A 21,630-nucleotide genomic window follows, 5' to 3' on the forward strand; every position below is an offset into this window, starting at 1 on the left:
AGGAGACAAGCGCCTCTCTCTTCAAATCTCCTTGTGTACTTCGTAACTGTGACTTGTTGTTTGCTTGGGTTTTTTTGGTTTTTGTTGGATTTTTCTTACTTTCAACAGCAACACTGTGAAATTTCAGGAGGTGTTTCCCCTCCCGTCTGGTGCCACAGATGCTGGCTGTCCTCGCCTCGCAGTGGGAGGCAAGCAGCGGTGGCAGAGCGAGCACACCAGTATGAGGTGGTGGTGGGGGTGTCACACCAGCTGGAGCCCCTCGAGGCTTTTTGGGAGGACGCCAGGCAGGTACATGGCCCTAGCTGGGCAGAAATACTGTTCAGCTGCAGCATCAGCAGAGACGTAAACTGCTCCTTCCCATATACCTGCAACGTTCCCACCGCGATCATCTCCCATGCTACACCGTAACGGGGTTTAGTTTTATATACAATACTAGTCATCGTTTTGTCTTCCCTTGCTTGAAATGTGAAAAAAAAATGCTTTAACCCATCTGTGAAGCAACTGCTTCAAATTAAATTTTGTGATAAAAACAAATGAAGCGTAATTGAGAAGAGACAAGAGGAACTTGCCCTGAGAACCGAACGATAAGACGTTGGCTGTGACAATGGTGCAATGCGTGCCGTTCCTCTACGGCGCGCCAAACGTCCCCGCTGTCGGGCTGCACTGTCATCAGGGCAGCTTGCTGCTGTTACTGTGCATCTTAAAACATGGCTTTCCCCTTCCGTGTGAGACCGCTCCTCTAAGATCCTACGCATGCTAATGAAAGAATTAGGCTCAGCTACCAGGAATTAAGCAAAAAATGTACTGACACGTGTTCCTAGAGATACTGCTGAAAGAAAATATATTTTACAGAGATGCTCCGATGCTTGCTGCAGATATGATTATTGCAGAGCGTGCAGCCTGTCTCTAGTGGGTTGCTTGACCATGAAATTGCCCATGAAATGGGAATCTATTGTTTATTGTGCTAATTAGTAACCCAAAAAGTTTATTTAAAGGTCACTAGAAAGCTGTGAGAAATATCATAGTGTGTTAATGGAAGAAAATTCAAGAAGCCATAGGGGTTTCGGGTTATTTAGTAGAATATTATTCCTAATATTTAGGATATTTTCTGAGATGTACACTAAATTAATAAGGGAGATAAAGGAATGTTTTAATACAACTTAGTGTGAAAATAGCCTTCAGAATTTGTTTTATTCATAGATTTTTGCATCAAAGGTCCTATAATGATTAATTTTCACACTTACAGGTTTTAATAGCAAAATAAGAAATAATAGCTCCAAAGTTCCTTTGAAATACTTAATAAAATACTGTTCTTTAAAGCACTAGATGGCTTTCAAATGCCACTAGTGCTTCAAAGAACAGTATTCTTTACAATTTTTCTATCCGGTATTTCTATTCAGTTTTGTACACTGTGCAAAGCTGACTCACTTTATGTAGCATAGAAATATCTTCAGATGGGCAAAATCACAGTATTGTTATATTCCAACAAAACGCTGGACTGAAAAACTGTACTGGGTACTTAATAGGGTAGAACTTTAAATGCAGGTTAATTGGATGTTACGGAAGATTCCTTGGCCTTCCAGATTCCAGGACAAATTTTAAAAAAATACTAATCAGTAGCTAAGGGATGTAATTACTCCAGCTGTTCCTTGCTTTGTACACCAGGCATCTGGAGGAGGAGCAGCACAGCAGGTCACTGGGTGTGCGTGGTCACAAGCAAGCAAGAGAGATCCTTCATCAGCGAGGTCCAGCAGGGAGCGAGTAAGTTAAAGCTGTTGAGCAGAAAAATTGGCAATTAAGGTAGGATAACTTAAGCAGTCACCACCCTGGGTGGAGGAGGAGAGGCTTTTCCTGCAAGCGCAGTCCAACAGGCTGAAGGGCACGTGCCGGAGGGCTCCCCTCCGTGCCCGTTGCAGGTGATGGGGGGGGGCTGATGCAGATGCACGGGAGGACTGAGAGATCCCCAATCCAATTTTTTTTTTGTAGGAAAATGTACATCTTTCCCCCACAGACAAGAGACATATATTCATGTCAAACCGAAGGTGCGTAAAAACAGGGGTTCCAACCTGGTGCGTGCCGAAGTGTCCCCTTTAATGGATATCGGAGAGGAAGTTCCTCCTTGGATGCTATAAAATAAAAGAGCAGGATTCGGCCCCTTCCAGCAGCCCGGGGAGGCAGCGGGCAGTGCTGAACAGCAGCTGGGATCGTGTGCTTGAATCCCGTTACAGGAGGGATACTAATTGTAAATGCAAGCATGCAAAGGATTAATTGCCAGCAGGTGTCAAAGATAAGAAATTTCTCTCTGATCTGGGCAGGGGGTAACTTTGTGAATTTTCCTGTATTGTTGTCTTACCATTGTTCATTAGAACATAAAATGAACCTCTACGTGAGGAAATGGAATAAATAATTTTTCTGACACCAGAATAGGAAAAAACCCCAATTTGCCAGTGCAAGTCTTCAAAGGGGAGAAATTGTTAATTAGGAAATTACTACATGAAAAAATGTAATTGTGGATGCCGGACAGTTCTTAAAAGCTAGCCTGTAGTTTTACAACCTGCCTGCAGCATAGGGTTATACGTAATCTGCCCCAGCAATTTACGCAGGCTCCTCACCTACTTGCATTGTAGGAAAATGAGTGAATTTAGGCAATTAGTAGAGGTGGCGATTGCCAGGGCCCTCCTGGTCATCTCCAACTCCTCATCCGCTTGCGACTGCCCTTTTCTCTCCATCTCTGGGCGCAGGTTTCAGCCTGGGAGGTCCACACGCCTTAGCCGGAGCAGGAGGTCCCGCCACCATCGGTGCTCCTTGCTGTGCCGCGGGAGGAAGCGGGAGGCAACGCAGATCCTAACTGAACGCTTTAATTAGGGGGCTGGTCCCTGTGGAGAGCAAATGGATGGCAAACGGAGCAAAAGGAGCAAATGGAGAAGGATGCTCTTTAGAAGGTGATTCCCACCACCACCCCCAAGATCTAGATTGCCTTTTTTCTTTTGTCTTTGCAGAGACTGCAGGGAGAGCGGTTTCTGTAAGGGATTGATATGGGCAGGGCGTTTATTCTGCTTGCAAAGTGAACGAGCTCGCTTTCAATGCGGTACACTAGGAGCATCCGTGAAGGGAATTACTGCTGAGAAATAGCGCTCTGTAAATTCAATCATCACTTCATCGTTTCAGTATGTGAAAGAAAAGTCATGGCACCACTGTAATAATGGCAAAGCAAATGGAGCAGTCAGAAACAATTATCTACATGGTGAGCGCCAAAGTTGGCTGATTGGGCTGTTCCAGTAGATGTGGCTTCTTTACATGAGTTTCTAATGCAATAGATGGTGCCACTAGATGTGGTTTCTTGATGGGGGGGAAAAATGTTGGTACTTGGAGTCATAAAACGATGTGGCTCTAGGAGTTTTGCCATCACCCTCAACAGGCGCTGAGGCACAATCGTTAATTGGGAGCCCCTATACAGCATTTATAGTGATGAAAATGGACAACGGACCTTTTGTGTTTATTTAAAAATAAAAAAAAGCATTGCCTGTAGCCTTGCATGCCCTTGCAAGCATAAGGCTGCCAGCCCACACACCCCATAAAAAAGCCAGCGCTTTGTTTTAAATCAGCACCCAACTCCTTGCCAAAGGAAACAGAAGCAGCAAGCCAGTCATCTGAGTTTCTCTGTCTCTGATCTCCCAACAGGCCACTTCGGCTGAGTATCAAAAGCAAATGCCTGTAAGGAAGGACATTTATTCAGTGCAGAAGAAACACACTTCTTATGCGCATCTGCTGAACAGTAAGTCTTGACTAACCATCCAAGAAATGAGAGATCCCTGTGCTTTTTGCATGCCTTCTGTTAAAAAAAGGCTGTATGTCTTTGACTGATAGATTTAGAAAATAGAAACAATGCTCAAATGCTGTTTCATGGCGTTCTCCAGTTTTCTTTTTTTCTGTAAATATAATTGTTAGCGCTTGTGAAAAGTCATTAGCAATGAGTCCATTGCGTCCCAAGACATTAAGGACAGGTTTTAATTATTTTCCCTGTACTAAAACAGTTTCTTAACAGTATTATGGAAATCTTTACATTTTGATTTCAGTTCTAAAGTAATTAATGACAAATTACGGATCAATGCAATGATGTTTTTCTTTACTTGTTTGTTCATTCTTGAAAAGAATGGTGCTTGGAGGAGCCGCTGCCTTGAACAAGTATGCTGAACAAGATCTTAATCTCCTGAAAGAGCAGAAACTTGCCATTGGTCTTTGCTCAATCTCTACATCCGTTTTGGACCATGTCAGTACATATCAATAACGTTAAGTAAAAGCAAACGTGATTGACTGAAGTGTAGAAGAAGCTGCAATGGGCATTTCTCATTTTGACAGCTGTCCTTGACATCATGCTCATCAGTCTTCTCCAAGCTTAACCAAGTGATTCCTTTAGTGGAAAGCTTGTAGAGTCCATTTTTCTGAGGTAGCTTTTCATCTGTATAGGTTTATTTTCATTTATTACAGTAAAAGGAACACGCACTCAAGCAGAATTTGAAGTCACAGGCAGAAAACAAGGCAGCAAGATCACATGAAGGCAACTGGAGGAACTGTAAAGCTGTAAGCAATGGATGGAATAGTAATGTGGGAATTAGATAAAAGACAGGGAATATGTAGCACTTTGAAGAGTAAAAGATAAGCAAAGCAAAAAGTCCAGCAAATGCCCCGGTGACGCTATCCCAGCAACGATAAATTCTGCTTGTGATAGGGCAGGCAGAGAAAAAGCCAGGGACTGACAGTTTTCTAATCTCCTGCCAAAAAATCCTGGACACTGGTACCACTGCACAATGTTGAGTGTAATGTGTAAAACTCGTATAGGTATGTATGACTTCTATGCAGCAGCTACTGCCCATAAAATTATTCAGAGAGATGGAAGCTGACAGACAGTACTGATGATCTGCGTTAGAGCTCTTTGAAGAGGTATCTGTTGGCTGTGAGAATTAATCTGACTTCCAGTTCAGGTGGAAGATGCTGACAAAGAAGTCATATTGCTGGATGGGCAATTTTGGGGTTATGTTTTCTGCACAGAAGTGATGTTGGCCTCTTAGCTTATCTGCTACCAAGAAAAAGGAATGGGGTGGCTGGTTGCCGCATGGATCGGTTTATCAACATAATGGCATGTTATGGACTAAAATAAATGGGAATTTCCTGTGAATGAGCATCTGTGTGGCAGTAAAGGGTATCAAATAGAAGATGACTAGCACGTTTTTTGAGGAAGAGGAGAAATGAGGCTCATGCAGGTATATATGGGTATTCTGCCAGCGTAAGGAAAGTGATAAATAGATGTCTCAGAAAAGCCTGGATGGAGGAATAATAGCCATCAGTAGTGAAAGATGTTGAATTAGATGGATTCCCACTTCTAGAAACTTCCTATGTTTATTATTGATGGCATTGAAAGTTTTACTTCTTTCCTTTTTGTACTTCTCCAGTGATCTGGTTAGTATTTCAACATGCAAAGGCAGGTGATGGAAGGATTCTGGAAGGGAAGTGAAAAATGCCATGCACGAGCTAGAACAACAGCTGTGCACTGGCAAGGAGTACAAAGAAAAGTAAGAACTGGAGATAATCTAAATGACAAAGACTTTGCTTTCCTAGTTATCACTAAAACATTGTTAGAAAGAGTCTCAGGAAATGGCAAGTCACTATTTCCACAGGCTTTCTGAATCTCTGAGCCTTTTTTCCCTTATCTAATGCCCTAGACTGCATTTTAAAGGTACCTGAACACCAAGAGGTTCTGATTTGCATATAGAAAACTCACTGCTCCCCTATTCAAACTCTTGCACATCTGTCAAATTGGAAAATTCTGCTCCGTATCCTCTGGCAAGGGATGCTGAAATGGGTGCTGTGGTTTTCACAGGGAGAGGGAGGCAATGTGCAGGTGAGTAAGTATTTCAGAGATTGCTCCATAGTGAAATTGTCTCAGGCAATGAATCATTTTCGGACTTTCTAAAGGTCATTTTAAGTTCCCCTGAACTTTTAAAGTTGGCTATTTAATAAAATAAAATAAAAAGAAAGAGATATTAGTATAGATAAATGTCAGTCAGGTGAGATACCCTGAGAAACGCTCTGGCAGGTCGTGCCACTTCGGCGACAGCTTGTGGGGAAGAGAGAGCAGTTGGCAGCGCTGCCTTCCCTGATGACAGTCTGAAATTGAAATACTGTCTCTCCCTCTTGCAGCGTATTTAAGTGGAAGTTCATTGTCCTCCTGGGCACCCAGATTTTATAACCGACCTCTGAGAAATGACTAAGCCAATCTTCTGTCTCCATTTCTATAAATTAAAGCCCCAAGACTGGCTGAAGGCAGCTACTTTTTGAGTGCAAGAGACCAGGCTGAGACCTGCCCCTTTTTTTAGTGGGACCTCTTTAGGGACAGCTCTCGATGCTTTTTGAGCGATTCATGGGGCTGGTGAGGTGCTGATCATTGCTATTCTTGGATGTTTGGTACTCTGCAGGTACCAGGTCTTAAGCCCCCAGCAGTATCGAAGGAGGAGCGGATGGAGGTTGTGCTTGGTGGGTCAAGAAATGGAGACTCCCGTGATGGAGAAGGCTGCAGGTTTGTGGCTTTGGGCACCAGGAGGAAAGCTCCTGCTCCACCTGCAGATTTGCAGCTTGGGAATAGAGTCAGTGCCCTGGCAGCAATGAGCACCCGAGCTGGCAGAGCCCAAGCCCCGCAGCAGCACTGGGTGGGGGTCAAGGTCAGCAGGCAGACCAAAGTGGGCACTGCTGGAGGGAGCAAGGCAAAAAGCAGTACATAGAAGTACAGTTCTACATGTATCAAAACCCTGTAGTTTAAAGCAGCGGAATGATGTTTTCCTTTGTTAGAATAATTTCCGTTCCAGGTATGTAGATTTCTTTTTTTCTTCTCCAAATCTGCAATCCGAGTTTGCCAGAAATGAGAAATGGATTGGTTTTTCAACTGTGCTGTGCTCCAGGTCAGCTTGATAACATGGGAAATGGCAGGCTAATGACAGTTTAACACCAATTAACAGACCACTTTATAATAGATTAGCATTCTGAGTCTGTTCAATTGATAATTACAATAATTAACTCTCTGAGCTTGCATGCACTTTTGAACAGAAATTTGGTACCTTTGTTTACGCTGAAGAAGGAAATGCACGGAGCAGGCATGGATCATTTGAAGTGTTACAGACAGGATAGTTAAGTGTACTGAATTTGGGCTTGCTCTTGAAATGTGCTTGCAGATGACATCCTCCCAGGTGGAGGTGACTATATAAATGACTATTTTAGTCTTAGCTGAGCACAGCTGCAAGCAGAGACAGATTTAACATGTTGCTGTGGTTCAGGTAAGTTGTGAAAGGCATTTGTGCTGCAGAACAGCTCTCTTCATCCTTGCTTCAGGATCCCTGGTCTCCAGCTGATGGATTTCCCACCTACTTAGGCCAGTTATTTTCAACATTTAGCACTTGTAGCTGAAGTCAGACTCCCAAATGTGTCCTTTCCTGTTGGGAAAACTAACAGTGAGAAGTGTTTGGTAAGAGGCAGCTTCACTCTGATGCTTATAGTGAGATGCTCAAAAGAGCTCAACATCCAGCGTGACTGTGTCCTGAATTCTTTGGGAAAGCTCCATTTGGTCTTGAATCCTTCAGGAATTGCATGTGCTGCTGCCATAGTGATTCCTGTAAATGGTTTGTGGAAGGCTGCTGGCACCCACACATGATGGTGGTTATCTATGGGACTGGAGGCAGAGCATGGAGAAGTCAGTAGGACAGACCTCCTGGCTCTGGGGACATGTAGCCAGGTCTCTGGTCACATTGTCTTGATGGATTAATGGTTGCAAGATCTCTTTTGTAATTCTTGGGTTCCTGCTGGCTTTATGCATCTCACTTAATTTCATTGACCTCCTCTCTTAAATACTGTGAAATCTCCTTATGAGAAATGCATAAGGTGAGCTCTATTTATGGTTATTTTTTAAATGTTCAGGCAGTGGTCAGAGCTAACACAGCTGGGGACCTTTGCAAATGTAGCGTGTTTGGGTATTTCTTCAATCCTGCACAGATTAATAAAATAAACGATTTGATGCATGTGGCTTTTCCAATCCTGGAAAACAGTGATCCAAATCCCACTTCCTCTGGAGGATGGATTTTGGTATCATTAAGGAGCCAGGATCTGTCCTGGCAACAGGGAAAAAGAAGCTTAAAAGAAAAACTGGGTTTTTAAACTAAAAGTGTATTGTTTGGCTTGTATGGCTGGATTGTTTTTATCATGCCATGCTGAATAATTGGATGTACGCACGGTGCAGCAACAAGCCTGGGTGACAGTGGGTTTGTCAAGGAGCTAAACAAGATGCCTGAAAGCAGAGACTGCAGTTAAAAATTGTCATCGTCTTCCTTTACCCCAGCACAGCTTATGCCCCCTGTTCTTGACATTTCATGAAACCGCACACACAGTGAACATCACTGTTCTCGCCTTGTTTGAAAACAATCGAACAGAACAATGAGGAGGTGAAGTCATAAAGATAAGTGGCATTAATGATGCTACAATTGTAAATAAAAAAAGCCTTGACTCTTCCCAGTAATGGCTCACCGGGGTTTAAGTATTATGAGGGACAGTGCTGTGATCTGCACTGTCCCAGCGGGATGCCCCTGCCTGTAGAAATCCCGGCAGCAGAGAAGATCAGGCGGATCACACAGAGGAACATCCCTGTGGGATAAAGTCCTCTGGTGTGTCTGGGTACCACATCGCCCAAACGCTGCGAGTCCTTCGAAAGGAGGCTGGGGCGAGGCAGAGATGCTGAACCAGCTTTAGCTGTTGCCTCTTGCTTGAGCCTGGGGGGCTTGGGGGGGCAACTGGGGCCCCATAATAACGTTACAGCTCCCTGGAGAGTGGCAGAGCTGGCTACAGAGGGGGGAAATCTGCCTTATCACAGGGGACTTTGAATAGATGGCTTATATTTCTAGTACTAAAAGGTGCTCCAAATTTCTAAAATCTATAGATGAGATTCTTAAATTCATGGATCCTCCTGGAAAAATTGCATGTTTGACAATCTTGACAGAAAAAGATGGAGTTAGCATACAACACAACTTGGTTACTAAGGGATTAAAGTAAAACATTGATGACGTGTATATAGGGTGCCTTAAAAAAGCTCATTTCATATGGCTGAAAACAGTTTTGGCTAAATCAGCTGGGAAAAAGAATTTGGCAAAAAAATGGGAGTAATTGGGAAAGTTGAGTAGGAGTTCAAAATTCCTCAATCAAGGAATTCTGCTTTGAGAAACCTCTCCCTTGATCAGAAAATTAGGAATTTGTTTCCCTTCAACATTACCAAAGAACAACAACTTTTTCTTCTCCTGCCTGTTACAGGGCATTCAGTTTCATCGCTTGCTGCTCAACAGAAGGTAAACCCTCTGCTGATCCACTTAAAATATAAATAAGTCGTGCAATGCACTCTGTGGGGCATGGAACAGATGTTTGAGAGCACAGCTGCTAGAAGCCCTTGTTGTTAGTCACTCACAGATTTTTAGAGTCTAATATCTCTGTATGGTTATATTAAAGAACATTTTCTATCCCCAACGTGCCTTGGAGGAGCTCTTCAGCTCAGGTTGTCTCCCAATTCCCCGGCCAGGACCTCCTGCCCTTGGTGTCGCTGCCTGTCCTGGGAAGAAACCTGCTCCCTTTGACTTTGGTGTCTCGCTGATTGAGGAGTCAGGCTAATGGGCTGTGAAAGGCGCCGCCTTTAGTTGTTGTCGGCAAGAAGGCTGACCGCTGATGCAGAGGTGATAAAAAGGTTAATGAAATGATGGGATCCTCAGAGATGCATCAACTCTTCCCTCCCCAAAGGAGGTGGTGGGCCAGGTCCTTAGCTCGGGTGAGCAGAGGCAGCAGAGCGGCCACGGGTCAGGCTTGCAAGACATTAACTCTTGCAAATAATATCTTATTTGCTGCTTTCTACGCCATACATCAAGTATTACAATTGTTTTGGGTTTGTGTCCTGGTGAATGTAGAAGGAGGACAGATTTCAGACCTCTCAGTCCTTGTCTGTGATTGAAAGCCTGCAGACAAGACTGTGTTTCTAACAAACGTCTTCATAATACTTAACATTCAATAGAGTAAAAGGAGAATAATGAGCACTGCAGCTATCCCAGGTTAGTAATTACCACCATCATTATTAATTTTCCAGCGCAATCTCGTCAAATGAGTCATTATTATCTCAATTCCTTAGCCAGGACTGATTGATTCTTTCTCCCTGTTGTGCCTAATTTCATATAATATGAGTACAATATAGAACTATAGAGCCAGTGTAATTCTAATGCAGAATAATTCTAAATAACCAAATCCCTTGCCTTACAGCTCTGTTTAGATCTGATGCTTTACACTACTTAATTGAAATAAATACCCCAATCCTGTCACTCCCCACGCTCCATCACAGTCACTGGAGTTCCACTGGGAACTGGGATTTACGTCAGCCGGGGATCCAGCCTGCGTGTTTCAATGTTGTATCTGTGTTGGCACCGACCAGGAGCTTCACAGCACCTTGCAGAAGCAGCATGGCGTAGTTTGAAAGAAGTGTGGAGAATCTTCAGCATTTCATAATGTTAATTTCAACCATTTTCAAGAAAGGAATATGTTGGTTAGTCTGGGTGTGTGGCTTTTTTTTTTTTTTGGAGGAGAGGCTAAATGTGATGGTTTTCCAGCTCTGTTTCATTAGCTCTCTGTTTGCAGTCTTCTGTCAACAGACCTAAGTATGAAGAAGTTCACTGCAAGACAAGGAGAAGGATCTCCGCAGGGATGGTAATATGTTTCTTGCTTCTACAGAAATGATGAGGTAGAATGATTACCTTTCCTTTAAAAAAATTGGAAACCCACTTCTTGCATTTTTCCTGAGCTGGAGGGAAGGAAAGGAGAAGGAGACAGCAGTTATTTTACAACTTTGACCTTTTTGTCTCCCAGACTTCAAACACGATCAGACTGGAGAGGGAAAAGAATAGACTATAAACAGCAAGTGGCGGGGCTGTAGGTGTACCCTTAGCATTAGATTTATTTTTTTTTTTTTTTTAAGACTAGGAAGATATGACTGTTTAATCCTTAACCAACAGCCTAGAAATCTTGGTCTGCATTGGCAGGGAAGACTCATGCGCTGCTTTGTCAGTGCAAACAGCATAAGCAGTGTGCATCAATTACAGCTGTACAGACGTCGAGGCCCCTTAGTGCTGCCGGGCCCCCCCCGGGCCGAGGGGCGGAGGTGCGAGGAGGCTGCCTTGCCGTGCTGCGTCTCGCCCTGCCAGCGCAGCCAGGCTCCGCGGGCACGGCTCAGACTCTGCAAGCAGCTCCCGAGCTAAATTTTACAGGCATTCGGCAAGCGGGAATGGGGCCAGCAGGCTGGGGTTCCGTGCCCGAGCTCTGCTACGTGCAAAGCAGCAGAGAAGCTGTTCGCTTCTTCCCGTGCACCGGGTGACCTTTGTTCCTGGCCCTGCTTGGAGAGGAGAGACGAGAAGCTCCGTGTCGCTGCTCTCGGCGTGTCTTGGCTTTGCATTCCTAAAGCCAGCCCCTTCCCCAGCGGCAGGCACATCCCGGTGCCAGGCTGGCTTGTGTCTGCGCTGACATTTAAGGATAGCAGTGTGGGTTGCTCTGGACTGGATCGGGGGAATTAAAAATATAGAATTGGACAGTAAATAAATGAGAGGCCTTGCGACATTTCAGTATCTTGGCCACCCAGCACTCATTTATTTCAACTGGTTATTTCCTGAGGCAGTTCCGCTTTAGTCCATTACTGCTGAATTAAAACATATACTTTCATAGCCTGTGAAAGCAGAACTTCATTGTGTACCCTGAACGCCTCTCCCCTGGTGTGTTTGAGTGTTTAAATCCGGCAGGAGCGCGTGTCGCACCAGGGATTGATTTGGTCCACAGGGTTCAGCCAGGGGAACTGGCCTGTCTCAGCGTTCATGAACAGCCTTTTGCTGCTTGGGGAAACTGGGTGGTGAAACTTGTACCGGGTGCTTTGCCGGCACCTTCCCCTCGCGCCGGGCTGGGTCAGGCCGTGCCATCCCCGGGGCTTGCGTGGTCTCTGGAGACCTCGTGCTTCACTCCTGACCCCAGCCCCATCCTTGTTCTAGCCTCAGGTACGGCCGGCCCTAACAGGGTGTATCCTGTCCTGTTCCTCAAGGTGCATTGCATAAAAGCTGTGAAATGTGTATTAAAATTGTATGTTTTCCAGATTTTAATAGGAATACTTCATGACATTAGTGCTGCCTTCTTGGAAACGTGTCTCTACTGTAAATTTCTGCTTTTTCCGATGTTCCTTCCAGCCACATGGATTCAGTTGGCAAGAAGAAACTAAGGCGATAGTTTTACATATTATTTTTTCTTATTTACAGTAAATAATAATACCCTGTTTATAGTAATTATCACCCAAGACATTTACTAGGTTTAAGATGCTGAAATTAAAGCAAAACAAACCTCGAACTAATTAGAGAATCTTTTCGGGCACGTGGAGTCCGGTGCTGAAGCCAGCGGTGGTACCTTCTCTGTTTGCAAAAGACGAGCGCAGAGCTGGTGAAGCAGCCGTTGCCCCAGAGCAGGAGCTGACTTACGCCTAAACCTTTCCTGCATCCGAGCATGTGAATAGTTCGGCTGAAATCAGTGAAAAGAAAGTCTGCTTAAAGGATATGTTTATAGGGACAACAGGCTGAGGATTGCAGTGACCTGGCTCGGTTAAAAACAAACAAAAAACCGGTTGTGGTATTACAACAATCTGAATATAAGTTAAAGTAAATGCTACTTCTTGCATACAACCGAGCTTGGAGATAAATCTCCATGTTTTTATAATAAATGTTACTTTATGGCAATCACCATATGCTACATCTAGTCCTGTTTTGAGTATAAATCATAACAAGTGTGTATCCTGAAATGCTTTATTGTCTTTTTATGGCCACATACGGCTGCTGTTCCTTCCATTTGTGATTAATTTTTTTAATGGTTCCCCCTAGAACCTAAAAAATAATTAAAACTAATGAATACTCTGCAGCGACAGTAAAGGAATGAGCATATTGCATCTATTCTCACTTCCCAGATCTGATCAAAAGCAAGTGTCGAGCTGTGAAGTTGTGACACTGACATTTTGTACTGAGCTTCCGACCACCTCCTGAGACCAAACGATGACTTTGGGGAAGATCATGAATTAGAGTTTTCATTGCTTCACAGGAATAGCGCTGAGAGGGTAGAATTAAAATTAGTTGAAATCACAATGTTTATTTCTTAGTGGAGTCTTTTCAAGAAATTAACCTAACTTGTAAAAGACTTTAAGACGAACAGCTTTTTTATTCCCTTGTCCTTGCCCCTGGCTTCAAGATGTGATATATTCTACGTACTAGGACTGGCCAGACTATTTGTTTCAACCAGATCTTATTAAGAGTGCAGCCCCTTTTCATTTAAAAACCTGCAAGCCATACACGTGTTTGTATATCCAGGTTGGTGTAACTTGTTCAGGGAGATGCAGCTCCTGAAAGTCAGCGGGAGGCAGCTGCTAACCCCCACACCTCTGACAGTCCTGCCCTGTCAGAGCATCTCCGGTGCTACAATTAATGTGAACCTGGACTCAAAATCCAGAGCTGGGACTCAAAGCAAGAATGCTGCCTCGTAAACGTGGTTTTTATCTGCCCTCCAGAAACACGTGGGTTTGATTTTTTTTTTCCTTCTTCTCCAGTGCACTTGGTTTTTGAGCTTATGCATGTGTTTTGCATGGGAGCACAGCCAGCTTTCAGCACTTCTTAAAAACCTCTAAAATTCGCCTCTCAAAACTAGTATTTATCTGTGAAAGATGTAATTAAAGAGTGTGTGTGGGGGGGAGGTTGCTCTGCATGTACCTGCCACTCTCTGGACTGCCTGCAGCTCACAATGGCTTTGAAATGAAACTTAAGGGGAAAAATCGACAACGAAGTGCTAGACAGGGGTTAAAGTGTCATTACCACAGGAGGAAACCTTCAAAGATCCCATTCAGTGGGGGACTGGCCAGGGCTGCAGCCCGTGCAGACTGATGAAAAGCAAGCACCCCAGGCAGCTCTCTGCACGCTGTCACCTACCTTCTTTCATTCATATATATGCGTGCACATGAGCACACGGTGGTTTGAATTTATTGTGAATTTGGCATGTCTGTTTTGCAGGCCATGAGCGACATTGGCTTCGCCAAACTATCCCCTCCTTCTTCTTCGTGCCGGAGCAGACCCGCAGCCACGCAGCGGAGCAGGGTCTGGGCTCTGCAGCACCAGCCTTTCTGGCCCCTAGGCTTCTTGGCCAGTTACCAGTTACACCAATAAATACTGTTCTTCTGCTGGAACAGGTTTAGTTACAAAAACAAGCAGATAATGGATAATAAGAAAGTAACATCATCTGCATACCTGATGGGGGAATAAGTTACCCTACGTTTAAGAAGTCAGCGGTAGAGCCGTAAAATTGAATCCCAGCCTTCTGAGTTCCAGTTTGACATCTTAAGCTTGATACCATTGCTTACTCTTTTATGCCTTATGTTGATTCATTTCTGGATATAAGAGTTTTAACTATTTAAGTCAATTTGCTTTACAAGCAAGATAAAAACAGAGCTTTAGGAAAGCACTTTTTAATTTCCAAAGGTATTTGTTAATTGATTCCAAAGGGAGAACCAGTTATAGTTAAAAAACAGAAATGTGTAAGAACAAAGGGTCATTGAAGTCAATGTCAAGATACTGCCAGGTGGTCAAATATTACTGTCCTGACTCCTCTTTAAAAAAAACTTTGATGACCATAAAGTTGCCATTTTCTTTACTAGGGTCTCTGTGAGTTTCCCCCCGTACAGTTATACAGTATCATGAGTTAAAGTGAACCAAATCTAAACTGTTGTGGCATATAAAAACAGCAAACAAATGAAGGCAGCTTTTTTCCCTAACCCCCTGAGATTTATTCTGACAGTTTGCAACTAGATGAAATGGATAATGGAAGTCCCTTGTCACAATAACTCACTTTAATGTATTGTCAGATTAATAGACTGAGTTATCCACTCTTCCAAGGAGAAAAATGACTTGTGGTTTCAAATCATGCCCTTGCTCATGGCATCTGATCAAATTAACCAAACAGGCCAAATTTAGTCTCCCAGCAGAAGCCAGGCTTTTTATGCATTGCATCATAAAAATGAGGTTATTTCTTTATTTTTAATGCTGGCCAAATGATTTCCAATTGCCACAGCAACATCTGTCGGTGACTGCGCAGCTGATCGTGGGCACGATCCCGTACGGCGCCGTCCCACGCACCCCATTGGCTTGGCCTCGTCTTCCAGCGGGTGTCCAGAGATGGCGGCGCCGGCGGGGCGATGCACGTCCCCCGACCCGGGGAGGTCGGTCCTGCGTGTTCTCACCCCATCCCTCTGCAGCAGCGACTGCAGGCGGTGGCCTTTGGCTGAGCCAAGCGCCCAAGTGAAGGCATGCAGGTGAGCTCATTGAACTACTGCTTAAATAGGGTGATAAAAACCACTCTTAAAAGGACTGCAGGGCTGTATTTTCTGCTGCCTTAGATTGAAACGGAGGAGTGCAATTTTACAGCTGGTGGAAACTCGGCTTGCTGACTTTCTGCAGAGTTTGTAAAGCATTCTGCAGGATTTACCCTGGCTGGGGCACAAAATTATCTGCGAGAAGGCTCTCCCTGTCCTTCCAATTCCAGGGAGAAAGCATGTTAGACCATGTCTATTCGTACCTCTCTTGTCCTCCTGCTAAATAATCTCACAAGACGATTTCACTCTCTCTTCAAGGTCACGAGTTGGTTCAGAGTTATACACAGCAGAAAAAAAAGCCCTCGCTGGGATGTGTCCGGGCAGGGCATTCACGGGCTATAGGAGCTACAGCAAATCACTCAGGGAAAGGACAATTTCGGTATAAATGAAGCAGCCCCTTTTCCTGCCCTTGGCTGTGGTTTTTCGGCAGCGGGAATCACTGAGACGCAGGTGGACGTCCTGGCTGCGGGGTGCGTGCGAGGGCCCTTTGTGGCAGCGGGACTGGCAGCAGCAGTGACGCTGGCGGCTGGGGCTGCCCCGGCAGTGCTGTCCCCAGCTCCGGCAGTCCAGCATCGCACAGTGTACGGCCTACACCTCCGCGCGGCTGCTGTCGCGTCTTTATGTGGGGATGGTCGGGGGGGTTTTCAGGGGAGTTTTGGTATTCTGTTTTGCATGCTGTCAAAAAACAAACCTGAGTTTGCAGTCCGTCCATCTGTCGCACGTGGTGCTGCATTTAAGCAGCAGGGTCATTTATTAACGCATGTGGAGTGAATTATCCTGGTTTACATCTGGAGAGTGGCAAATTGTTGGATTTAATAGCTGTAAGCTCCTCTGATCTGCAATCACTGTCTGCTGGATTTTTTGATCTGACAAAGCATTGTGCGCAGTACTGCAAGGATCCTTCCCCAGCCTCTCCAGGGGAATCCTGCTGTCAGGCTGCAAATGTATGGTGCATGAAATGTGTAATTTTGAAGTCTAAACCTCTGAGAGCTCACGACACTCTGAGGCAGCAGTTTACCTTCAAAGTCGCCTCTCTGCCTGTACTTACCACCTCTTGTGATTTAGCACTACCGCTCACATTTCCTCCACAGAAACTTGTAAGGTTTGCTTCCCAAAAATCTCATCTTCTTCTCTTAATTAGGCATTTTCACACAATGAACCATATGGGAGTCAATGAAAAAGGTGTCGACGTGCAGCGCGGCCTGGCCCTGTGGATGCTGATTGATAAAGCTGGCAGATGGGTAGATCATCAGCTTTGAAGACTGGATTTTTAGTGAGATTTCCTCTGAAACCGTTGAATAAATAAGACAGGCAGAAGAACTAAGTGGCCGGGAGGATGTGCAGCGCGGCTCCTTCCTGCGTTACCAGAGGTTGCTCAGGTCAGTGGGGTTTCCACCTCAGCGTTTCCTTCTCTGTGATTTTTTTTTAAGCCTTTTCTACTAATGCCAGCTGCTGCTTATCCCCTAAATATGGCTGCATTTAAGTGGTTGCCCCTGAGGGGATGAAATGCTGCCCAGCTTGGTGCCTGAGCATGAAGTCAAAGTAAGTCAGCTTATCTCCATTGCGCTAGTTGTCTATAAACTGCTTCATACCGAAAGGTGATGAGACACAAGTTCATAAAGCATGGGAATTTTTAACTAGCTTAGTCTTTGCTTTCCTTTCCTGCTTCCCACCCTAGCTGATGTGCTGGGCCTCCTGTACACATCTCAGCTCACCATTTTCTATTTCCATTTGCTTGTTTTTCATTTCCCCCATCTCCTCTTCATTCTACTTCTCACGAAGCCTCCATCTTCCATTTCATCTTGTCTTTGCACATCTCCATCTTCCATTTTCTTCAAGAACGTAGACGCTGTGACGCTATTTTGGACTTTTCCTTGCAAAGTAACCCAAAATTGTTTCAGAGATTTGGTCTGTGATCTGAATTCCTGTGTGAAATCCTACATGCATTGAATTAAAGAAACACTTGAAGAGCCCATGGTCAAAAGCCGGTTTGTGTTGAGTGCTGTCCCACACCAGGCTCTTGGAAAAATATCTTCTCCTCCGAAATGTGTAGGCTGTTGTGTCATTTCTGTAAAAGTTCCCCTAAAACTGTTAATTCCCAGGAACACTGGGAAGCATTCCCCATGTGGCTGTGTGGAAATTGAAACCCATGGCATAAAGAGTGACGGAAACATTTGTGTGACCCTCCCTTGAGTAGCAAAATTGCTGAGCACAGCAATGTGCATATGCCTGAAGCACACGGGAGCTTTTTTATTTTAAACTGTAACAATGAAATAGGAAAAAAAGCCCAGTGAAGCAAAAGCTCCTGCCTTTTTAGTTTTGCTCTTAACATGTAAAAATAGAAGCACCTGCTGCCTGCTGGGCTCGTTAAATTTGTCTTTTTATTTTCATAAATCACCACGGTAGAATTTGAATTATTTACTCGGTAAACTCGAGGCTACATTAATTTTCATTCTCCAATTTTTTGTAACCAATTTTTTTGTGCGTTAGCTTTGGAGCTGTTTCCCACCCACCTTTTGTTCAGTGCCCACCTTGGCTTCCCGAGCAGGGTTCCCTCCCCTTGGTGACTGCAGGGGTTTGGTGAACTTCAAAAGCAGCCTGAAATGTCAGCCACACGCAGCCTTTCTGCAGCCACTAAATTATGGATCAGGATACAGCAGATCAAACAGTTCAGAATTATTCACTTGTGGGTCTTTGCTTGGTAAAGCAATAAAAATCTCTGCATTTCTTCTTTGGTAATATGTGGGGTGGTTGTTTTACATGCTCAAGAGTAATGTTATCAGGGGTATGGGAGTGTGTATGTAATATTTTTTTTTAAGCGAGGCACTTCAATCAAAGCTTCATTCTACTGTAAACCCAATTAGCTTCAGTCTGCCAAGTCAGCTTGACTGTCTGCAAGAATGTATGTAAGGCAATGAATAATTGCTAAACTCGGTTTTCTTTCTATCTAAGAAATGCCATGAGGCTTTTGTTACCTCTAGATAAACCCTCTGCACTTGTCTCTGAGGTTACAGCTGAAGACACCCGTTCAACAATCTTAAATGTGTTTGAATAGTATTCTGTGTGTGAAGAGGCTCAGTAAAAGCAAGTGCTTTCTTTGCTTTGGAGCAGAAGGTTGCTGAACCCAGATCCTGGGTTCCTCCAAACGCTCAGGGATTTTGCCATTATCTTTAGTGGGAGCGGGACTGAGAATTTGCATAGTTTTATTGCATGTGGCTGCAGAATAAGCCCATTACTGTCGGAAAACAGTAGCAGGGCTGTCCCCTGCGTCATACGAGAGGAAAGGTTAGAAAATTAAATTCTCCAACAATACGTGTGGAAAATGGGTCACCTACTTTGTGCGAGGAAGCGCACAGGATGCTCTCGCTGTATTTTTATATGCCGCGTGCTGGTTTCTAGCAGTTTGGACATGGTTTCACAGCCGGGACGATATCATGTGAGAATATCCGGCTGTGCTGGCGTATGGGGTGCTGGTTAATGGACACCCCGGCTTGGGTCAGCCAGCGGGCTGGGCTGTTAGGGATGATATCGGAGACGTCCATGGGACTCAGCTGCACAGCCCACCCAAACCCACACAGAGGGGTGCGACATGCAGGGAGCCGTTGGCATCACCTGCTGTAAATTGCTCCCAGGGCTCCTTCCCGTCACTAAGGTATGTGCTGTAGATCCTCTTGCTTTTGGCCAGTTGGCGAATATAGGATGTATTTCCAAAGATAAGAAAGGTTGGCCATGTTGATATAGTCGGTTGGTTTAAATAGAACAAGACTTCCCCATCTGCAGTGGGTTCCCCCTTAAATATTTACTTGTCTTTCCACCGTGCATGCATAATATCTCTATTTTTCCCTCTCCATCTGTAGGCCACCTAAAGAGTTGTCGGAGGATGGTGAGTCATCCACCTAACTTGAGTTGAGAGTCCCCTTCTCATTTTTGAAATGGGACCGTGATTTCTGTTAGCGTCCCTCAGGGATGGTCATATTCCGACGACATCTTGAAGACTCTCCAACTGTTTTCTTTCCCCAAAAAATTTTTTTTAAATTTATTTTCCTTCAAGCCTAAGGTTCAGAAAGGGATACGATACTCCGTGTGATGGCCGTTGGTGGTGAGCTGTGTGACAAGATTTCGATGCTTCAGGGAAAAGGTTGGCTGTTTTGCAGGATTTGAAAATGTTCAGATTTTTGTTACTTAAGTGTTAAATGATGTGTATTTACACTGACACACACATATAGGCAGCATTTTTTTTCCCAGGTATGGCATTATATAAAGCATCACAACATTAGTCCGTTTGTCTTTTGTAATGTCTGCCAAAAGTAATATGTTTGCGCTAAGATTGAAAAATTTAGATATGAAAATATTTCCAGTGCTACAGGGGAAGATATGATTTTGACTAATTTTATTGCAGCAGGTACATAAGTGAAGGCCTGTTCTGACAACTATGAACTAAGTTGCACAAAGTAGGAGTGACAGCGTGATTCCCAGCAGCAGAAGTCAGTGCCACACTGGATTGTCACAGCTCCAGCTTCCCTTATCCTACACGAATGACGGTGGTGTGTATTATCCCCTGTACACAGGGATCTGTCAACAACTACTTTCTCAAATACTTCTAGTGTGTATGTGGGGGTGGCACGGAGGAGCAGGTGATACCTCATAATAGTACATTATCAACAGGGGAAGGTTTCATTTTCTTTAAATAGGAACCATGTCTGAATAGCTGCAAGACTCCCAGACACTGTGAAATCCAGAGGGAAATTTTAGGCTTAGCTCTTTCTGTGGGATTACCTAAAAAACACACGTACATCCCATCTTTTGAAAAATGTACTGATGGACTGATGACTACTGCTCTTAGATCTGGGTGTGAACAACAAAATAGAGCCCAAGAAGACTGGGTGGTCCTCTAGTGACTCTTCCGAGCAGTGTAAAGCACCATTTAGTGTATAGGAATAGGGGGGCAGCCCTCAAAAACAGCCGTCAGAGGAGTTTCAGTCGATGGAGGACTTGTCCCAGGCAGCTCTTGCTCAGTAGTTGTTTGTTGCTGTTAGGGAATTAAAAACACAGGCTAACGTGATGAGCAGTAATTCAGCATCATGATTCAGTTGGATCCTGCCAGTGCTTGAGGACACGACCACAGCAATGTTTGCGCCGTCAGTCCTTGGATCCTCGCTTCTTGCCCGGCAGACCTCGTCACTTCTTTTTTGCCCCGAGGCTCTTCAGAGCACCCGCTGTTCATGTTGGTCCCGGTGGCATCCGAGTAGGTGTGATTCATCTGGAAAGAAATAATAAATGTATTAAACTTGGTAGTTTCTATGTATTGAGAAACACTATTGTTACATGAGGGTTTTTTTTTTGTTTGGTGTGGATGCAAGCTATTTTAACTAAAAGAGGAGGAACGTCAGCCTCCCCTCGCGAGCTATCAAGAGTGGCAAAAATTGTCAAAGTGCTACGTCGGGGGGTACAGAAAAATGGTCATGCTGCTTCTTCCCTATTTCATTAGTCACCGGTTTGGTATGTTCGTTACCAAAGGACATTGTCACAAATCGTATTTTGTCCTGGCTGATTATGCTGTTTACTAAAATGTCAATGATAGCGCGTAAAACACAGCTGAGAAATTAGGGATCATTTCAGGAGCTATTAATGAACTACAGCCTTGCTTAGCTGATAGAGTCTTCAGAGAAAGGAAAGATGAAGAGATTTTGTCTTTTTCAGTCTTTATACTCCTTGTAACAGTACTGTTATCGATCAGGTGCAAGGGAAGTTTTACTCCCATTTATTTTAATTTCTGACTGCTTGGCTGATTACGGAGTCTCTGTGTGCAAACTCCGTGCACCTCAGCTGAGATGCTCCGGGCACGCATCCAGGGAAGCCGACGGGAGCCCGGCCAGGGCCGGCTGCTCCGAGCCACGGAAAGAGCTGCGCAGAGGCAGCCTGCGGCAGCGCACAGCCATGGGTCGTACTGCTCTGCAAAACCCAGCAGCAGGGCTCCATCTCCTTCAGCTTTTTTTCGAGGCCTTTTACTTATTCCCTGTTTACATGTCACGGCTTAGGATGAGTTTTTATAACTTTTTGCTATTGCAAAGATACTAGGAGCCTAACTCAAGTTGGGCTTTGTGGTGGGAATTGGTGGGATGCACGTCTCGGCA

General features: G+C 44.5%; 1 protein-coding gene across 1 annotated transcript in view; it reads left to right on the top strand.

Moving 5' to 3' along the window:
* The first annotated feature begins 15,299 nt into the window (after positions 1-15,299).
* Positions 15,300-21,630, top strand: part of CRBN (cereblon) — a 73,836-nt gene continuing 67,505 nt past the window's right edge. The window contains exons 1-2 of the mRNA XM_009330631.1: positions 15,300-15,436; positions 16,638-16,737. Coding sequence (XP_009328906.1) covers positions 15,300-15,436; positions 16,638-16,737 — 237 coding nt within the window. The remainder of the gene's footprint in view (positions 15,437-16,637; positions 16,738-21,630) is intronic.

This window comes from Pygoscelis adeliae, unplaced genomic scaffold (genome assembly GCF_000699105.1).
Source record: "Pygoscelis adeliae isolate BGI_AS28 unplaced genomic scaffold, ASM69910v1 Scaffold278, whole genome shotgun sequence".
In the NCBI taxonomy this organism is placed as follows: domain Eukaryota; kingdom Metazoa; phylum Chordata; class Aves; order Sphenisciformes; family Spheniscidae; genus Pygoscelis; species Pygoscelis adeliae.